Raw genomic sequence first — 22,442 nt, 5'->3', positions numbered from 1 at the left:
TGAGAGTCTGCCCGGATCGACTGCAGTTCCTCTCAACGCTTGCGGGTGTCGCCTTGTCCCAGCAATTGTTCCTATTCACAGCCAGGTGGTCCAGTGGAAACATCTGGCCTTTGATGCTTGTGAGTTCAGACTTCGAGGGTAGATGTTAATTAGTTTAGGGCCCACGAGGAGTCTCCTTGGGGGCAGTCTCACAGAAGGGCCGCTTGGAAGAATGCAGTTTATCAAAGTGGGGGGGGGGGGGGGGTCACTGTGACACCTCAGTTTGCGGGGAGCATGTCCGCTCCAAGCTTTATCATCTGAGCATTGTGTTTTCATTTTCCTATGTTGTGTTTAATGACTGTTCAGGGGTGTTTTTCATTTTGATTGCCTCTGGGTGTAATTTGACAGCAATATTCGGTTTTGAGCACTGAGTCAAAGGTTTTGCGAATGTTGCTGGAAAATTGGGTTTTGTGTTTACAGCAAAATGATAAAATGATACTACATCTGAAGCCACCCAGTAAAAACTATTGCCATGTCAGAATTTGATACAGTTGACCAAAAAACTGTAGTCTGTGCTAGCTGATTTGCAGCAAATAAGCAATTGCTCATTTCAGTCCGGCGAGTTTCTTTGGGTCAAAATCTTCAGAACTTTAATTTTGACTATCATAACTATGCAGATGACACACAGTTATATCTAGCCGTGTCTCCAGATGACTACAGTTCAATTGAGGTGTTGTGTTACAGTCTAAAACAGATCAATATTCGCACTCATATTCACACCTACGGGCAATTTGGAGTCTTCGATTAACCTACCCTGCATGTTTTTGGGATGTAGGAGGAAACCGGAGTGCCCGCAGAAAACCCACGCAGGCACGGGGAGAACATGCAAACTCCACACTGGCGAGGCCGGATGTGAACCCGGGTCTTCAGAACTGTGATGCAGATGTGCTAACCAGTCGGCCAACGTGAATAAAAGAGATAACATTACAAAATAATGCAAAAAATGTTCAGAGCAAAATAATAAAATAAAAAAATCATCTTCCACACTCCATGAAAAGGTTCTTTTCAGTTTGGGAGTCTTAATTTGATTATTTGTAATTTAACTGTACAATTTTTAAATGATGCATGTATAAATTTGAAAAGACATTATTTACTTTTATTTGTCACTAAACTGTTTGCAAAGTTGTTTTTTGCTTGAATATTGTAAATAATGATTTGTCTGTGGTGCTTGTTTTTTTTATTTTGTTTTGTTTTTCTCACATTTTGGAAGCTGCAGACAAACTACATAAACATTTTTTTTCTGTCACCACTCAGTATATGACTTGTTTAAAGTACTGTTCTGTGAAATATGTTATTTTATGGTGAGTGAATAAAATACTACAACTACTACTGTTTTAAAGAATGTTATAATGTTACTTGACATTTTCTCCATTATTTCAATGGAAACAATTGTGACAATTTAACCCTGGAGACGATTAAATCAGTTTCTGTTTTCCACGAATTGAAATCTAAACAGTTAGTCGTCCCGTATCTGAAATGGATTGTATTTAACCTTTATCCTATCAAAAATGGCATCAAGTATTACTGACATCCAAGCTCTTTACTGCTTATCACTACGTCCTAACAATTGTAATTACATTGAATATGCATCTCGCTGTTTTTAATACAACTGATATGGTTTCGAGCTGATAATAATCTCTCTCAATGCGAACCCTTCTGAATCATTTCCAAAATTCACACGACTAAATTTGAGATAAGTACCGCTTTTAATATCCCGGAGTATTTTGAAGGTAACACATATGAAGTGGGCTCAGAGAGAAAATAAGACAGAAGGTGGGTAATGTTTGATGGAGTGCTGTTGTGATCGGATAACGGCTCAAAGGTCCAAGTCTGCTTTCTTATCCGTCTTCACACTTCACAGGTTTTTCTCTGAGTGAATAGGAATATTTTACTGGTGAGTGTTTCATTTAACTTCTACGTTTCTATGTTGGTATGTTAAGTCCCGAGAGATTTCCTTACCAGGTGTCCTGTCCTTAGAGCCATGGTGGAGCTGGCTTTCTACCCGGGGGTGGCCCTTATGTACTTTTTTGCAGTTATGAACGCCACCAAGTCGGATCGGCTAGAGCTGGATGACCGGGCGTCCATGAACGTCTTCTGTCTGTTTGTGTTGGTGCAGCCACTGTGTTTGGTACTGGGAGGATACACCGGCATGGGCACATACCTGCTCACCGCACTGGTCTCCTACAACTTTCTGCCATGGAAGACGACGACACAGACGGGAAAAGAACCAACGAAGACAAAGTGATCAGAAATATTGAATGACTGCTCGCTGTTGGGGCTCCCCTGTCATGCCCTGCGGCTGCTCCCTGGGTTCACCCCCCCTCCCCCTCCGCCTTATCGTTCCCTATCCGCCCTCCTTTCCAACAAACAAGGGACAACCTCCCGCCCTCGCTGGCCCTGATCCCGCCTCTCAATTGAATGGGTGGGTTACCCACCGTGGTGCAGGCACAGAAATTACAGGACACTTCTGTCAGTCATTGTGCATGCGAAACGGTGTCAATTCACTTACATGTGTCCGCAGGCACACACCCATGGGACTCTTTCACGACCCTTGCTTCCTGCATGCTTCTTCTCCTGTCCTTCCGTCACAGGGTTTAGCACTACTGCCCCATACAAGACTCATATCTAATGTTTCATTGTTCAAGATATGTAATGATTTACTTTTCTCATCTTGTTTACAATTAGTGCTTTGTCTTTTGTCTTCGTTTCTCCCTCCCCTCTCGAAACTTTGTTCTGTTCGACTGATCGACTCTGATTCTCAATAAATATCAATTATAATACCACGAAACCAGAGCTTAAAAACTCCACTGTGACACAGTAAAATTGTTCTGGCATAAAAGGGATACACATCCTCCATTCTGCTTGACCTAACAGCCGAACAGGACAAAAAAAAAAAAAAAAGGGTACACTGCACTAATCAATTTGGTCTCATTTTTTCATATCACAAATGGGCTGACATTTGAACAGGAGTGCGTAATTGTAATAAGCAGTTTGTGGTTGTGAGGATTTGGCATATTTTACATTGATACAACACACGTACTTTGTTGTGCCGCTCATCCCACAAATGCTTGTACTCTTTGTGTGTGGCAACATTTAAAAGGAAAATAAACTGACTTTCCAAGAATCATTGTTACAACAAAGAAATGAATCTAATCATGAGCGTGCGTGTGTGTGTGTGTGTGTACAGTATGTGCGTGGTGTGGAAACCTGGAAATAAAGTGGGACAAGACCAGCCCCGTTAATAGTCCTTAGCTCTCTCCCATAGACATGCAGATGCTCACAATATGACAATGGGAATATTTTTGCAGACGTTAAAGACACTCCTCATCATTAAAATCCTCCTCGGCGGTCATTTAGAGTCCCTGAATGGTTTGCTTTACTCACAGCATCTCACGGCATTTACAAGTTGAATAAAATGATTTAGAGTGTCAAGCCATGGAACATTAAGGTTGTTTTTGGGATATATTTTCAGTCAAGGTTATGCAGTACCATGAAAAAATTGTTAATCATTTGGCTTTGTTTACCCTCACACTTATGGCAGTAAATGTGAAGTATGTTCTCATTTACCCCCCTAATTGGCACATCAGCAATGCTGCCTTCTGCATCATCCATTATTTAAAACAGAATATCTGCAGTCCTCAGGTATACTGCTCATTTATTGCTCTTCCTACAAGCATGCTCATTTTTCCCCACAAGGTGCTTTTCGCTGAATTACTCGCCTTGGTTGCTCATCATCCATCAAGCCCAATGCATCTCCTCAAACTGCTTTGTTCGCTGCCAATTAGCACACTTTTGGCTTTTTTTTTTCAGTTAGACTTCACTTTTTTTTTTAGGTGCTCTCATCCTCCCTCTCATAGACATGAAAGGGAATTGAACTCTGTTAATGATCGCGGAATTGTTGTTTTTACTGGGATTATATGTTTTCTTGAACTGTACTGAAAATCCCACGGCTGCACATGAAACATATCTCTGTGAAGGACTATGAGGGCCACAGTGACAAGAGCAGAAAATAATGATACTACTACTCTGATAATAAAGTTGAAATATTACCAGAAAACATTGCAGCAGCACGCTGAAACATATAGGGCCCTATTTTTGTGAACGGCGTAAATCCGGCATGGCAAGCGGCGCAACTGTGCACCAGAGGCGGGTTAGAGCAGTGTTGGTAATTTGGTTTATTTTGTTGGTCTGTGGAACACAAGTTACTGTAATGGTCCTTTTATTGTCAGTGTATCTCAGTGGGACACAGTTGTAGCGTATATTAGTCAAATACAAATGTAATTAATTTAGTAGAAAATAATAAGTTAGTTACTTAATTTTAAGTTTAATTGTTAAACTCAAACTACTATGTCTCGTAAAGAGGCACCATGTGACTGTTTATATGGATAACATTTAGGGAAAGTGACGATAAACCTTTTTATCAGTCTTGTAATCTGAAGGTTGCTACACTTTATGAAATTTTGAGTTCTAGATGACAGAGGCTTACTTAAACTCAGAACACACACAAAATACAACAGAGTGGAATTTTATAGTATATTTAATGACATCTACAAGGGATCCAGAGGGAAACACATAACGGGTCTAACTAAAGAAAGAAAATAACACTAATAATGGTAAACAGAAGGAAAATAGGCGTACGAAAAGGGAAAAAGAACATTGTGTGTTGGGACTAAAGTTGGAAACGTGAGCGTTTACTGCGTCCAGTGCGGACGGGAGAGAGAGAGGAGAAAAGTTGAGGGTAATAATAATAATAATAATTTCCCCGAAATTATTAGGCACTCATGTTGTGGTCTACTCACGACCGTAGGCTCAAGCTGGTGGGTGGCAGTCTCTCTCTCTCTGCAAGTTGCTCAGGAAGCAAGGCGACAGATTTGGTTGCAGAAGAAAAATATGTAAAAAAATTTAACTAAAAGGAAAGAGGCGGAAGAAGAAAAAATTGTTGTGGGTCATGCCTTCTTGGGAGAACCGGACCGTCTCTCTTCCTGTCTATTTTTTTTGTGTGGCTTGCTGGCAATTTCAGAGCGATCCCGCTTGGCTGGAAGCGTACCTGGTACCTTCGTAGTAGCTGCTCTGATCACCTAGCGGTGGCCCACGATTAGGCTGGGAAGCCAAGTCTGTTCTATCCCGGCTTTCGCGGTTACCGAGCCGTGCGCCCGAACAAAGAAAGGGCAAAAGGGGGAGGGATGGCCCACCGGGCGAGCTGCCAGCAAGACAAGAGGAGAGGAAAAACACGAGCGAAAACACACGAGCGCCAGGGTCAAGTACCCCAGGGGTGTGTCGAAGAGGGACGGAGAAGACCACACCCATCAGCTTGAATCTTGTTTACAAATTTGATAAAATGGGTTTAAAATCACATATTAATATAAAATAACCTCAACTTGGTACTCTCCTTACTCACAGGTCAAGCACATGGAATGTTGATACTTTAGTTTTGGCAAATCAACTGCTTATGATTCAAATCAAGACAAACAATTCTCAAAATCTCACAGCTGCATTTGTAAGTTGACACAATGACACAGACATCAAGGCATACATTTGGAATAATTCTGCAGTTTGTGAAATTTTTCCTTGGTTAAACATCAAATGAGAGTCCGCCCGGTCGGCTTTACAGTTCCTCTCGACGCCTGCGGGTGGCGCCTTGCACGCACGTTAGGATATTAAGCAAATAGTTTGTTGCTGTATTTGCATCCCACCGTCGATCGGTCTCTTTTGGCCTGTTGTGAGTTCAAACGAAGAAAGGACTCTTTGATGAGTGTAAACCAAGATTTCGAGGGGACCTGCTAATGACTTTAGGGTCCAAAGCGTCTTGTTGTGGGAGTCTCACAGCAGGGCGGCTTCGAAGGCTGCAGATTGTCAAACTGTGGGGCGCCACTGTGTCACCTCCGTTTGAGGGGCGCATGTCTGCTACAGAGTGATGGATGAGCAAGTGAGAACTTTCATTTCCAGTGATAACCACTTCTTATTGTTTACGCACACACACAAGCAGTTACTGTAAGGGCTTTAGTATTCACTCCAGGTATTTGCCTGAATTTACTCCTTAAGTTGCAGCGTGATTGATGGCTCACAAGGACAGAAATCAATGGATCAGCAAGTAAGAGGAGACTTGGCTGAAATGTTGCAATGTAATCAAACTGAACAAGATACTGGCATCAAATTCCTGGAGTTTATTATTATTATTTGTTTTATGTGGGGCGAGCAGATGGAACACGCCCTTCTAGGAAGGATGTGACGATTGTGCTGTGTGTGGATATTTGTTTGTGACTGGCATCTTCAAATGGTTTTCGCCTCCTCTGAGGCGTTAATGGCCATCATACATCACAACGTTTGTGTGTCCCGCCGCGAATGTGGCAAGTGTTGCCCCGCACAAGTTAATGATCATGCGTTCGCAAAGGGAATGAAGATGCATGTGTTTCTTCTGAGAGAATCTTGATGCAGACAGAAAAGCCTTCAGGTGAAATAAAAATCTAACCATGTGTCCATCTGTTATTTTTCTTTTATGTTCAACTATGTCAGCTCATTTATTGTTTTTAATTACATGCATTGGGTCTAATCAAATCATCAGTAAAGAAAATCTGAAGTCAACTACCCAGAGGACAAGTGTGCCTTTGAAATTCTCCATAATGCATGTCGTCACAGTTTAGAATCAACAGGACCGGCCTCCACAAGGAGTGTTGAGAGAACATGAGAGGAGAAGTATACAGAAGACCACAATCTCTCCACCTTCGTGAAGGTCTGTGCTCCACTGGGTGCATTTCTAGTTCTATTTAAAGCCATTCCCTGACAAATGCAGGCTGACAATACGGACAAAGGGAAGGAGTGCTACGGATACTGAATATGGACATTCACTACTAACCTCAAAAAGAAAATGATGCCTTGCAACCCATGGTAATTGATTTCCGAATTAAAATTCACTTAGTTGTGAAAATGAACACGCAAAGCCGGGGCGGGGCGCACATTCACCACACCAATCATCCAAGCTTTTGGAGGACATCTTTTTACTTTTACTGGAGTTACATTATCAGAATCAGAATCATCTTTGTTTGCCAAGTATGTCCAAAAACACACAAGGAATTTGTCTCCGGTAGTTGGAGCCGCTCTAGTACGACAACAGACAGTCAATTGACAGAGAACACTTTGGAGACACTATTATTACTATTATTATTACTATTACTAAGTACTAGTAGTAAGTAATAAGTAAGTAATAGTACTAAGAGTACTATTATTCTAAAGTACTCTTCTCACCTCAGCTGTGCAAAAGCTGTGAATACTTATGTACATGTTTTATATATATATATATATATATATATATATATATATATATGTACATTTATTTTAAACCTTTTCATGCTGCCATTACGGGGTGTTAATCTATTTGGGAATAAGGCTGTAACATAAAAACTACAAAGATGAACTGGAGGTGATCGAGGGTTTGGCACAGCAATGACAGAAATGCCGTTCTCCTCACCACAATGACTTTACACCTGTCATTCTTAGGTTAGATTATTGGATACACCAAAATAACATCCAAAATCTGAAAACACTTCCGCCAAGCATGTTTTTTTAACACATTTATTCTGTTCAGCGAACATTGTATTTGTCATTAAATATGTATTTACATTATATACACTAAAACCCGTTTGTACATGGCTTGGTCACATGCATATTCTCATAACAACAAAAACTCCACACACATTTTTACTCATTTAAGAATGAGTAGTTTGTGCAATAAAAGGCACAAATGACCTTTCACCCTGCTTTCATGTCGCATCAAGTATTGTTTTCACAGACATTGCAACATGTATTCTTAGAAGAGATGTGTGACTGAGAGCTGGCAGCTAGCAGCAAAGTAGTAAGCAGCCCTCTAGTCGATCCCGTCCCGTCGGCCCGGATGATGAAAAGACTTCTCAGCCGTTAATGATCGAGTGAGCGGAGACATCGGCAGACTTAAAACTGAATTTGTAGGACCATGTTTCTGCTACACAGACATTGTGATTGTGTAAGGCCCGCTGGCTGAGGCACAAGGCTGAAGTCGAGGTACCAAGCTTCTATTTCTTGACAGTCACACGATGGTCGGGCTGGGTGTGAAGTGCTAATTGCTCACTAGCCAATCACTTGTAATGGGTTGCTTGATTCTGACAGGGTTTAGGACAAAATCACAGAAACAACTCTGAAAAGCCACCGTGTAATCAATTCAAATTTAGTGACAACTCAGTTTTTCTTCGTTTATGGTACTTTTTTTATATTAGCTGTTCATACTGTTTTGAGGTTTGGTACAAAGTTCTTATTTATTTATTTATTTTTAATTGTTTGACTGCATAGCGCCTCCAGCTGGTTGGGGGCTCAATTGTACATTAAGGACAGTAACACGTCATAAGAGCATTTTTACTATTAGTCTGCTAATAACTTCTTTTTTTGTTTTGTTTTTTTTTTAATTCAAAATGAAATGAAATAAAGGTTCCAGTGGAAGACTTGCGTCAATAAAGGTCAGCATGCTGCTCTCTCAACATTTACAAAACAGGACTGGGCAGACATAAGTATCTTAACATGCCTGCACATTTCACAGATAATTTTAATAGAATTGTCTGCTAAACCTACTGAAGATCTAAAAAGGCGTGTTTGCAGTAAGATTCCAGTGTCGTATTTAGAACGCACAGTCAAGACTACATTTCATACAGTACATATCTGGCCTATTCACAGTAGTGTCTACTATCCAAAGAGCATGGAAGTACTAACTTTCAGCGAATGAATGAGTATTAGGGCCACTCCTGCAAAGAAAAACAAATGGTAAAATTCTGAAAATAAAGTAGTAATACGACAGCAACAAGTCTTGATATGACAATAATAGAGTAGAAGACTGATGACAGTACTCTTCTATTATAAAAGTTATCTTACGTAAATAAGATTGTCATGTTGGACTATGATGACTAAAAAGGTGCATTTTTAAGCAAAATTTGTGATCTGACGAGATTATAGTTTTTACTACAGTATTATTATATTTTATGGGTTACCTGAATAGTTGTAATTTGCGAGCATTGTGTCATAATATTACTGTAACGGATTTTTTTCGTAAGTCGTAATTACTTTTAAATTGTAATTTTTTTGGCGCATCAGGTGAAATGAATTAATCAATCGGGTAATGTCACTCAGTATTATTTAAAAACACTGTCAGATGACTGGAAAAAACATAACATACGCTTATGCTTATTATTCTATTAAAATTATAAAAATATACAGTGGGTACGGAAAGTATTCAGACCCCCTTAAATTTTTCACTCTGTTATATTGCAGCCATTTGCTTAAATCATTGAAGTTCATTTCAGTTTTTCTTTTTTAATACATCTGCAAAAATTTCAACAATTTCGTTTTTTTTCTGTCAATATGGGGTGCTGTGTGTACATTGAGGGAAACAATTAACTTAAATGATTTTAGCAAATGGCTGCAATCTAACAAAGAGTGAAAAATTTAAGGGGGTCTGAATACTTTCCGTACCCACTTTAATTAAGACCTTTTCCCTTAAATTCCCATAGCTTTCGTAGCAGTGAATATGAAGAGGCTGTCTGAAGAAAGTGAAGTCAGGTTGTTATCCTGAAAGTTATGACATGACTATTTACACAGCATCAAGCCTTGTAATTGGACGGACTCTTCTTTAGAACTAGGGACAACTTTGAAGATAATGATGGCCAGATTAAATGATCATCTAGGTGGGAAGTGAAATTTCAATAAACAGTGTGATCCTTTGGCAAATTGGATATGAAATTGATGCAGGTCTTAAGCACTGAGGCTGATAACTCTTAATGGGATGAACTGCAATCTCCTCAGATGTGCTATCATGCAATCTTCACAGATGTGCTATCATTCAGTTAGCACCATGAACACTGTATGTATAAGCAGGGGGGCCACTCACAGTGAGATCCTATCCTCACCAGTTATGACCGAGAAACATAAAAGGTGGCCAACTGCATTTTTTTTCTGGCTAATTGGCACAGACTAAAATACAGTAAAGGGTCCAGTGGCGTGCCCTTGAGTTGAAATAAAATAAGAGCAATTTGAAGGAGTGTACCAATAGTAAAATCCTTTTTTTCTTTTTTTTTTTTTAACCTTAATACATTTTTTTCCCCAAACGTAAACCCTCCGATTTACATACTTTGGCCAGATTTTAAAAACCTCAATTAAGATTTTTCCAGCAAAGTAAACCTATTTACAGAAAATACATACAAAATACATGTAGAATATGAATAGGGTGATACACTAATAGTACCCTTTTTCACAAACAAGGCATTTGAAAAATGTGACCCAAAAATCACAACGTCAAGTGATGAGTTCAATACCATCTAAAATGATCCTTCAACCCGTACCTGAGTTTCTCATCATGGCAAAAATATAGAAACCGAGACCACCCCAATAAGTCTTGTTGGTCCACATTTTTGCATTAAAAAAAACAAAAAAAACCTCATTGCTTTTGGAGTGTGTCGGCAGCATCTGACTCCTGGAAGCAGTGTGTACTGCAGAAATTCAGTGTAACACAAGCACCACCTTTTCGACATCCTTTCATCATTTTAAAGGACTCGTCATGTGCAGGGGACAGGAGTTGGGAGTTCTGGGGGGGGTTTGGCTTATGAGTGCCAGATGAAAAAGCTTCATGTCAACATTTTCTGAATTTGGATGACAAGGGGGGGGAAAAAAATAACGTTTGAAGATACATGCAAGAAAGACTATCAGACCTATCGGGCGAGCCAAAAAATGAGAAAAGCCAGTGGACATTATGCCCGTTTGCTTCGAAACAGGAAATGTCTTCCCGTCGTTGAATTGGGCAGTAAAAAGTGGGCGGAAGGAGATTTCAAAATCCCTCTCAGTGGTGACCTGCTTTCCCCCAGAAAGTCTCTTCTGCAGAGGAGCCAGGAGAAATGTGAGAGCGCTAATTAAATTGGCTTCACACAGACTTTCAGTAGCCGGGAAAATGGGTGAAGCCTTCAGTGTGAGGACTACCAGGATACATGAGCACAGGAGGGAAGCTCAACTACTTGGACAAACTCAATTCAACCTCTGATATCATATGCCCTCCGTTAGCCTCTTGGTTTTTCAAGTTAAAACATTACATCATGAAACATGTAAAGCTATCTGACAAACAGCGATTAGGACAGCGTTACATCTCTGTGTATTTTGCACATGCAGGAAGTGAAATCTGCTAAATTGGTCATGCTCTCCCTGGCTTACCAGCATCAAGTACAGTGGAACCTCTGAAATAGAATGCCCTTATTTGGAATACATCAGACAACAATGTTTGTACAGTATATATATGCACACACATTGTCAAATATACCCCCAAATAGTCCCTTAATTAACCTCAAGACACAAGCGACTTCACTGAGTTTACTCAAGGTCTCTGCCGCCATTTTTCAAACACTGCACGTAGCTCTACTCGGCTCCACAATAGCCAAATGAAAACGCCAAAAGAGGCGGTAGGAGGGCCCGGAGACCAGACGTGACGTTGACTAATACGAACGACAAATGGAGAGTGGAATTTCTTTTTAAACCTGTTAAACGTTAAACGGGCGCTGGAATGCGACATCCTCCCTCGTCCTCTCCAGAAATTGTCATAGAATGAGACAGCAACAATAAACAAATCGGGTCTACTCTTCATTAACTGTAGAGAATTTATGCGGCTCAACTAAAACTACATATAATTTGTAATTTTATTGTAACATTGAATTTTGATTAACTTTTTTCCCTTTTTCAAGGTAGTGACTCAGCTAATCGGTAGGGCGGTGCCCCTAGCGCACTTATTGACCAGCCGCCACTGCTAAAGTCACACAAGTTCAGTACAGTTTCTTGTATGACGTCACATGAGAAATTAGCTAGACCTTGGCTCAGACGCCGTCAAAGGATTAAGACTCGGTGCGTTTTTGCTTTTTGTTGCCTTTTTTTTTTTTTTTAACTGGCACTTATTCTAAAGATGGGACCAACAACGGGAAATGACACCATGCAAAACATAAAAACATTGCACAACAGTTCAGTTCAGCAAGAAACAAAAAATGTTTGATATATTTTGCTTTTTCTTTGGCTTTGATGGCTTCCTTGCTACTTATTCCAATACATTGTATGGGGAGGGGGAGGGGGGTTATTAGGTCTCAATCTGTAAGGGCTTTGGAAACGGAGGGTCAGTAGACCGTTGAGCGTAAATTGAATTTCCAGTCAGGGATTATATTTAATATAGTGAATTCCAAACAATAAATCCATCTCGTTTACCGCTTATCCTCAGTTGGGTCACGTGTGCTGCTAGAGCCTATCCCAGCTATCTTCGGGGCGGGGTACACCCTGAACCGGTCGCCAGCCAATCGCAGGGCACACATAGAAACCAACAACCATTCGCACTCACATTCACACCTACGGGCAATTTAGAGTCTTCAATCAAACTACCATGCATGTTTTTGGGATGTGGCAGGAAACCGGAGTGCCCGGAGAAAACCCACCTAGGCACGGGGAGAACGTGCAAACTCCACACACGCGGGGCCGGGATTTGAACCCCGCTCCTCAGAACTGTGAGGCAGATGTGCTAACCAGTTGCCGGCCAAACAATACATGAGGAATGTTTTTATTTCTGTTTAGTAGTGGTACTCTTTGTTTTTCACTTATGTAGCAGTAACTAAGAATTACAAAACATGAGGCACCTTCATCATTAAAGTTCAATTGCTTCACGTTCTGCTAAATGTTTGGTTTTACATTTTACCGCAGCTTGAGTTTGAGGTTCCACTGTAGTCTACTTCTTAGCCTACTCAGGAGCATGCCCACATCATCTCAGTCCAGTCAAATTTGCTGTTTAAATGCTACAGTAGTTTGACTGTTCCATGTATGTTGGCTTATTTGGCATGACTGGACCCGCGCCAATTACAGGATATTCTCTGTAATGAAGAAGGATTGTTGGGGGCCTCAGTTACCCTTTACATAGAGGGTTAAAAAGGCATGTAGGGGGCCACATACTGTATGGGATGGGACCGATCTTGCCCTTAATGAAAGCACTGTAGTCTGCAGGGGGTGTTTCGTATTTCTGCTGTCGTCAGGACTTTTTGCAGAAGATAATGAAGTCTAGCGAGCTCCTCCAGGGCCAGTATCACCTCGCTTGTGGTACTGGATGTGTGTTTTCCTGTTTGCAAGGTAAGCAGCGAGACAGCCTGAACCAACAGAGGACACATTTACAGACATAAAGCGCCAGACAAATGCAGCACCAGGTTTTTGTGCAGAGAGACCCATAAACATGTTCTCGCCCATGTGGAATGCTCAGTCCAAAACAAATGAGGTAGGGAAAATGAACATTAAAGACTACTTGTTGATCACCACAGAAATTCAGTGACAACTTAAGGGAAAACCTGGGGTACAACATGAGATGTCTCGTTGTGTAACAGCTGAATAAAAATGACAACGATGGTCATGAAAGATGATTGTTCAATGATTGATGTAAAAAAATACAGAATTCCTTCAAGGAGATATTGAAGGTGTTTACACAAATGTTCCGTAAGTACTCTGCTTTTCACCGCCCTCAAAAAAAAAAAGGGGAAACAGCAGGACACTCTTCTTCTTCATTTTGTTGTGATGAGAGAAATGGTCCTGCCAGATGTGTCTGCAAGATGCATTTGCCTTGTCCAAGTAGCATCACAGCAAATGGCACTTTCAAAAAAAAAAAAAAATTATTAAATAAAAAAATAAAAAAATAAAATCAAAGGAACAATTGTTTATTATGCCTTTCAAGGCAATGTTCCGTTTTTCACAGTAACAAATAAAAGTGGAATTGCCTTGGGCATGGAAGTGAGGTCAGAGACCACAACTGAATCCACACGAAAAAATGCTCAACCGCCATCATTTGGATTGTCACCTCTTCCTCCACACTTTTGACATCCACAGCTTCACCGTCTTGTCACTGCAAACAGGCACAGTTGGAGAGGGAGAGGGATTTGGAGGTATTTTCAGAAAAGGGAAGTCAGGAAAACACAAGAGAGAAATAACACATCAGTGAGGTCTCTGTAGACGCGCACACACATGCGCCTCCGCTTTTTGTTCCCACTTTTCCAAAGGTACCGTACTCTCAAACTGATGACTGATAAAGTTGCTTGTGCACCAATGTCAACTTTTCGTATTCTCTTTGTGAATTATCAGCCACTTGATCAAATACATGTGCGCTGATTTGGCTGGCTATGTTCACAATTGCCAAGTTTGGTTGGGTTAAAACAAACACTATCATCTGAACTCAGGTGTGCACCAAACAAGCAGTTTGAGACAGCGTGAAGATGTAGTTTGCCTGCTTGTGGCTTGGGTCACTTAAGTTCAAGTGTGAGCGCTGCTCCGAACATGTTTTAAAATGACAGCACAAAACACAAAGGGAATTGGCAAAAATAATGTAGCTGGTTCTTCTTTTGTTATTCAGCGTCACAGGTTTGTCTTTGTCTCCCTTGAGTTAGGTTGACACTATGTTCCTGGTGGCCCCGTCTGCTCACAATGAAGTTAGTGCGTGGTGGAATTTAGGCCAAATTTTCCCTTCGTATTCAAGTCTTGATGAGTTTTCTCACGGTATCCGCGACAGGCCTTGAGGCGGGCGGGGCAGGGGAGTGGCTGAGGACCAGAGGCTCATAGGTGCACAACAGTTGTATGTTCTTATTTCTGTTACAGTTGTCAGATGAGACAGCTGTACGAGTCCTCATCAAATCTCCATTTGTTTTTGTTTGTTTTTTAATCCAGGGATCTCTCCATGGTTGTAAATTGGAATTTACTTTCAAGTCAAAGTGACTGCAATGTCTGATAATCATTCTAAATAATTTCGTGAGGAAATATGGGCTGATAATAGCAATTAGTATAATGCTGAAAATAATTCAAATGTGCAAATTCATAAATTGTTACTTATGAAGCGGCATAAAACTCTTGCATGATGGCAAGAGAGCAGAAAAAAGGAAGGAAAAGTGTTAGGACAGGAAAAGGAAAGGAAAAGAAAGTACCGGAGGGAGGAGGAAAGGTGGTAATCATGGGAGGCTGGTGGCTCGGCCCTTGATGGCGAGGACCCGGCGAGGAAGACACGGGGTCAAGCCAGGCACATAGTTCCATAATTTCACCCTGCAATCACTGGGGTCATCCAGGAGGAAAGGTGTGAGACAAACAGGTTGTTTTCCAGTAGGATTGAAGAGGCAGATGATTGGCGGAGGAGAATGAGGAACAGGAGAAGACAGAAAGCAGAAGGAGTAAAACGTAAGTGAAGTTGGTTGTGAACAAACGTGGAGGAATCACCACCTGGTATGGGGTCTCTTCTGTAGCAATGTGAGAAACTTGAAACAAAGTTTCCGAACCTTCCAGTTCCACAAGTGCCCCTTTTCTGTAGGGGCTGATATTATTCTTGATTTTCTTTATTGTTACACAGAGAACACCAATTTATGATTCTGTCTCATGATGCGATTTCAAAAATCCTCAAGTTGTCACCAGCAACAAATTATTTCCTCACTTTTATGACCACCTGTATGAACACCCCACACTATCCTTGTAATAGGTATTAATAACTGCATTCCCCATGGCTAAGTATCGGGAGTCTCCCTAGGAACTGAAACCTGTGTATCATTAATTACCTGGTTGTACAACAGATAACTTTCACTTTAACTAAGACAACATTCAAAGCATTGACACTTGACGTTTTGCTATTGACACTACTCAACGGGGGAGAATGGAAAAAACAAAAATCACTCTTTGTAATTTTTGTTAAAACTGTCAGTATGAGCTGACAGTAATACAATAAAATGATCTGTGAAAAAGCCTGGAGTCACTTTTGGCAGTTTGTAGTTCCATAATTTGTGATTTGAAATGCATCAACTGTTTAACAAAAAAGCCCTAAAATGTTGGTAGTAATAAATCATTATGAAAACATCCATTGTAATAACAATAACTATAGGAAATCTAAAATCTAGTGTCATTGCATCATATGTGTTCATACATTGAGTGTGACACTAAGAGGACGTGATTAAAATGGCCAATGCAGGAAAAAAAAAAAAAAAAAAAAAAAACTTTCTCTTGAATGACCTTCTGCCCCACAGTGAGGTATTAAGGGGCCTGCTTTGAACCCAGGCTTCAATAACCTAAAATAGTTCCTTTCCCAATAGAGCAAAGCAACTCCTGAGGACAATTCATGGTAGAAATTGAAGTTACCTGGATGCAGTGAAAATCTGCCTGGAGTTGGTACATATGGCATTAATGGGGCTGTCGTGCCCTTTGACTTCTCCGATGGGAGTGAAGTTGTCGACGTTCCACACCTTCAGCATGCCACCCCGGCAGCCGCTGAGCACCAACAGCCTTGCCGGGACGTACGCCAGGGCGCACACCCAGTCCTTGTGGGCGATGGGGATTTGCTGTCGGGTGAAGGTAGAGAAGTGCTCAGTCAGCAAAAGACTTTTCATAGTGGACAATTCATGCACAAATATGACAAGGCAAGACAAATTTTGCCATGGTGCAATGAATCGATTAGTATGTCAATCCCACATGTATATTAAAGCAGTGTATAATTTAAAAGACTGACATTTTAAACACTGAAAAAGACAGGTAGCACAGTGCAAATCTCATAACATACTCTACTCACAAAAAGTTAGCAAAAAAAGTTAGCTTTTCGTGTGAAATTTCAGGATAAACGTAAAATGCACTATAACCTTTAAAGCTGGACTTAATTTGACCTTCTCTAAATCTTTGAAAGCAAATGTCAAACTATTGAATGTTTCCGTACGTTTTGCACAACTTGCTCTTTAACAAAAAGCTAAAAGGCAAAATTCAAAACAGCTGTTTTTATTTTATTTCCACAAACATCCACTTCTATGCTTTCTGTGACTCTTCCAGTGTCTTTGTTTCTAATCTAATCTCACTGGCTACTTCCCTCTGAGAACATCTTGTTTGAAGCCTCGCAGTGGTGCGGTACTGTTGATCAATTGTTAGGCGGCGTCTTGTTCTCATGTTGAAATGTGAACGTGTTGAAGAGGACAGCTTCAATACTAATTCTAATCGAAACAGGAAATGTATTGGACACGTGCAATCATATGCTTAGAAAAGGTCAAATTCAGTTCACCTGTAGAAGTTATAGTGGATTTAAGGTTCATCCTGAGTTTCCCGAGAAAGCCAAACACGCATAACTTTTCGTGAGAAGTGTATTGAGTGGAATCTCTCAAGTCCATTCAAGCCTTAAAACTGAGAATTTTCATCAAATTTGCTGTACTCAAGTACATGCACAGTGAGCATCAAAAGGATAAACTCCCTAATTGTTATATTTGCGAGGCAATTACCACTGGTGGCAAAGAGGAATGAGTCATCAGTGTGTTTTTTATTTTACAATGCAAAATGGATATCCATAGAAATATCAACAATTACACACAGGCTGGACTCAGTGGAACACACGCACACACACACACAACGATGAAAATAAACTCCTCTGTAAGGAGAACAAAAACAACCAATATGGTTACTGGGCAACGTATAAACACAGTTTGAGATCCACAGGCAACGTTATTCTTAGCTCAATTCAGTCAAAAAAAAAAAAAAAAACTGTGTGTGCTGCCTTGTGTGTGAAAAGATAATCCCAATGACACAAGCCTCAAAGTAGCAGGTGCAAAAAAATGGCAGCAGCTAAAAATGTGTGCACTTACAGATATTTGTGTTCTTTTCAACTACATTAGTGCTCAAGTGGCAAACTTTCCTGTCTCGTTGCACTTTCAAAAACTCAACTAGCCCACAGCCATATCTTCTGCTTTTCAAATAAGCATTTCACAACAAAAACAAGTTTCATTCTCCATGAAAAATAAAAAATAATAAATCTTATATTTGATTCTACTAAAACAGTTTGAAATCTGTGTGTTTTCTTTCCTCAAATTTTTTAAATGCATTCTCTCTTCATGGTCTCTCACCCACTGTCAGGAACAAACTACCACATGCTTACAAAAAAACAAAAAAACAACTGGCAAATGACATGAATGTATGTATAATACTTCCTCTGGGGGGGCTTTGAAGTAAAAGTGGAAGAGAGAAAACAGGTTGAACCATGTCTGAGCCCAAAATGAAACTACATACAAACATAAAATGTACTGTAGGCTCAAAGGCTTGTTGGGAACGACAGATTATGGAAAATTGACTTTTCAATTGCTTTTATACAAATAATTACATCTCTGCAGGACCTGCTCACCCATTAAGTGAAATCTTTTGTTAGCTGCCCATTTGTGAAAACATGTCTGTGAACAAGCTGTTCAGGATTGTTGCCCCTTGTGATTTAACAGCAACTCCTTGACAAAGCTTCACGCTAACAAACTACCTCCTTCCCTTGTTCCGGATCCGTCTTCCTCAAATTGGATTTGATGTGATTTTTGCTGTCCAGACTTCATAAGGTCAAGACATATATGACAAAAACTATATTTGGATCCGCCAGTCTGAACAAGGCCCATGTGTTTGGCGATATGTCCACTGCATGCGCCATACTGTATATGGAGAGAGTCGCTACACTAACTACAAATGCAATACGGCAGCTTGATGATGAAGTGAAAGCTCACTTGCTTTTTCTATCCACTGTGGGCTAGTAGGAGCCCCCACCTCATCTCAACCCCCGAGCTCTGCCTGTGGTCGTCATTTTAATGACAAGCCTCACTCGCATTGGCATACCCCGCGTAAGAAAGCAGCACTGTAATAAGCAAGTATAATTCCTACCTTTTGTGTATTTTGAGCAAATATTGTCAGATATATTTTATGGAGACACTTGGGAACAAATTTAAATTGTGACAAAAAATTCCCAATGTGCCTCCTTTAAACTCTTATCATTTAGACTTTCATTCTGTTTTTCTTCAGTCATCATCAAATCTGGCATCCAAAATTTTTCTTGAATGTTTAAATTAAGGGCGGCACGGTGGAAGACTGGTTAGAGCGTCAGCCTCACAGTTCTGAGGACCCGGGTTTAATCCCCGTGCCTGCGTGGGTTTTCTCCGGGCACTCCGGTTTCCTCCCACATCCCAAAAACATGCATGAATTGGAGACTCTAAATTGCCCGTAGGCGTGACTGTGAGTGTGAATGGTTGTTTGTTTCTATGTGCCCTGCGATTGGCTGGCAACCAGTTATGGGTGTACCCCGCCTCCTGCCCGATGACAGCTGGGATAGGCTCCAGCACGCCCGCGACCCTAGTGAGGAGAAGCGGCTCAGAAAATGGATGGATGGATGTTTAAATTAATTCCCATCAGTCAAAAACTGACTATCTGAGATCTGCTATCTCCATTATATCTTTTAAATAGCTCATTGTTTGCAGTTCTCTGTGATTGAGCACAACGCATAAAAAATAAGAGATCATATGCAATATATAAGGTCTTTAATTTCCTGATATGAAGGTTGAAATCAACTTATTATTGTTCACTTACAATTTATGCAAGACCTCATATTTTATTTAAATGTATTGCTGTTGTTGTTGACGCCTAATATTAAACAAGATATTTTGCTATGAAGTGGAAAACGTGTTAAGCTTTAATATTCTTTATCCAATGCTGTTGATAGCTTGTGGAGGGAAATAATAACATGGACTGATGAGCGTTGATGGCACGACAATATGCAGGTTGTGACAGATCGCGGGGTGTTTTCCCATTTGATTATTTTGACACAATACCTTTTGAAATTCTGGAAGCAATGCTGCATACTGTTTTGTATGATGAATTAAGCATCTTAGATGTGTCAGAGATGTAAAATATTGTGGAACCTCTCAGTCAAATGCTCCAAAAGGTCATACAAGTTGGAACTCAACCAAAATAGTTGGGAAAATACTGCTCTTATCGCATTTTTCCAAATGCTGTTGTGCATGACATCATACAAGACCTATGCCAGTCTTGTGAGACTTCATCTCAATGAGCATCTACAGTGCCGTGCAAAAGTATCTGCCCCCTTTTCAAATTATTATTTTTTTAAGTTTTGGAAATGGTCTTGCTCCACTTTCCAGATGCATAGACGTTAATTTAATTTCTTACATGTTCTTGAATTTCTTTGGATCATGGCATTTTGTTGCAGCTTTTGAGATTTTTTTGGGTGACTTCATTTTGTCAGACGGGTTCTATTTAACTGATTTCTTGCGTCACAGGTCTGAAGGTAATCAGGCTTGGGTGTGGTCAGTGAAAACAAACTCAGTTTTCCAAAGAGGGCCAGTTAGCTTTGAATAGTTTTTTTTCCCTTAATAAATAAAATTACCATTTAAAAAGTGCATTTTGTTTACTTGGGTTATCTTTGTCTGATATTTACATTTGTTTGATGATCGTAAACATTAAAGTGGAGAAAATCAGGAAAACAAATATGAATTTGAGAAGGGGGCAAATACCCATCCCCCTCTACTTGTGTCCGTCTTTCTTTAGAGAACACATCTTTCACATTAGACCACATCACACTTTAGAGACATTACGCCAATAAAGAATGTTAAAATGTTACTTTAAAAACATTGCCTGTACAATTGTAGTGTACTTTTTTTAATGCTAATATATAACAATAATAATTTTTATGTAAGAATGTTCAAATTTACTGTTGTATAAAAAAATAATAAAGGACATTATTTCTTGATGAGGATGCCAAATTACAGTGATTGACTTGCATCCCTGAACAGTAAAAAAAAATTTTAGTGGTTGAAATGTTATGCTTGATTAATTTCTGACTTCTCATAGACATTCATTGAGCTGGTGTAAAGTGGGTGTAAAAAGGTGACTTCAGTTTGAAATTTCTCCTTCCTGTTCAACAGGGTAAAACGCCAAGAGTTCGGTGAAGTTAAAAGAGCCCACATGAAGTCACTTCACAATGCTGGATGGTCTCCTCGTTTTTATGGCAGATGTTCCATTAAATTTCTTGAGCACTGTATTTGCTTTGAACTGGAAAGCTTACACTTTTTCCATTTTCAAGGCCAAAAGGAGGAAATGAAAAGGAGGAAAAATGGAAAAAAAATTATATATATATAGGAGGAGGAAAAATGAAAAAATATATATGGATATATATATATATATATCTGGATGCTTCACTTGTGTATGGAAACATGAACGGTTTGGTCTAGTGAGTGAAATGTTTGGTCTGACAAAATGACTGTACAGAAAACATCAGATGGTGTAGTAAAATAACTAAAAGATGACAAGCCAAGGTTGTGCAAACCCACTAACCAACTAGAACAACATCGTGCATGCACACAATGGTTTTGTAAGGTATAGTTACACTTTGATAAAGCATTTGGGAAGAGCTAACATACAGTGTACATTAATTTTAAACAAAGTGCTCCATTTGGTCCCATGAGGTTGTGCGGTATGCTTTTCCACACAAAGGTTAAGAACAAAACAGCTCCTAAAGGAGGCAGCGTTCCAGAGCTGTAATATATAATATCATTTTATACCCTACGCTTGCATTCTGATGCAACTTCATAATTAGACAAGAGGCTGTAAAATAGATTGTATTGGCTCTTTGGCAAATGAAGTAGAGGTGAGACTCTACGGACCACAGCACAGACTCAGATTTAAATGAGTCTTTGAACAGCGCCTTATTTTCTTATTTAGTCTGTTGGGAGAAATAAAAAAAATGATTGAAGATGGAAGTAAAAGGAAAAAATAACTTATTAAAAACTTGACAACATGCTGCTTAATATGCAAATGATTGCGCATACAAATGAAATCTAACCACAAGGTGCAACATTATGCATTTTTAACATAGACAGGCACCAGTCGATACACAAGAGACACACCACCGAAGTAAACGCACACGCACACAAAACACACACTTCCTTTCTCTTGGACTCTTATGCCCCGATGTTGACATACTTTCCTGCCACTTGCCACAAAAGCGCATCAGCGCCACAGAGTGAACCCAGTATATAAATTGAGAAATAAATCGCAGTTGTCCAAAAACACCCAATGACACTTTTTACATTGCCTTTCTGTAATAGGCACAGCAGGTGTTAGTCTGTGGAACATGTGAGGCCCAAATACGATACGAACACGGGTGCTAGGCATGTCCACATTGTGCAGTCAAAGTATTTAATGACGTGAGCTCCTGAATGAGGTGCCCTTCGAGATCAACTCAACATCCATGGTAGGGCTGCACCTCATTAACCCCATAGCCAGACAGAAGTGCAATTTTGGGAGACTTCAGTCATTCAGGCTGAGCCACTAACCCTTTGACATGGAAGACGTGGGAGCAGCTTGCTAAAAGCACTGCATTTAATAGAATTCGAGACAATCTGAGAAGAGTCTGTCCTCTTTTCTTGAGGCGTTTGGCTCCATCACACACAGTGATCTTTAAGGCCCATAAATTGACCTGTGTGCAATGTATAACTTCCACTAGAGGTGTCAATTGGTTACAGTATTTTTGAATAAATGTTGCTGAATCTGGAATTAAAAGAATGTTTAATGTAATT

The 22,442-nt window shown here is 40.1% G+C and overlaps 1 protein-coding gene across 6 annotated transcripts in view; it reads right to left on the bottom strand.

The window, feature by feature from the left end:
- Positions 1–8,073: 8,073 nt before the first annotated feature.
- Positions 8,074–22,442, bottom strand: part of kif21b (kinesin family member 21B) — a 96,748-nt gene continuing 82,379 nt past the window's right edge. For 4 of the 6 annotated variants that reach the window (XM_061784707.1, XM_061784710.1, XM_061784709.1 and 1 more), the window contains 3 exons: positions 16,213–16,412; positions 15,021–15,144; positions 8,074–13,951 (listed from right to left, as the gene is read on the bottom strand). In XM_061784707.1, the coding sequence (XP_061640691.1) occupies positions 15,045–15,144; positions 16,213–16,412 (300 nt within the window). In that variant the 3' untranslated portion in view covers positions 8,074–13,951; positions 15,021–15,044. The remainder of the gene's footprint in view (positions 13,952–15,020; positions 15,145–16,212; positions 16,413–22,442) is intronic. The other 2 variants (XM_061784711.1, XM_061784712.1) reach the window with 1 other exon arrangement.

The sequence above is a fragment of the Phyllopteryx taeniolatus genome, chromosome 9, assembly GCF_024500385.1.
Source record: "Phyllopteryx taeniolatus isolate TA_2022b chromosome 9, UOR_Ptae_1.2, whole genome shotgun sequence".
In the NCBI taxonomy this organism is placed as follows: Eukaryota; Metazoa; Chordata; class Actinopteri; order Syngnathiformes; family Syngnathidae; genus Phyllopteryx; species Phyllopteryx taeniolatus.
Note: the sequence above shows the minus strand (reverse complement) of the source record. Positions and strands in the feature narration are given on the sequence as shown.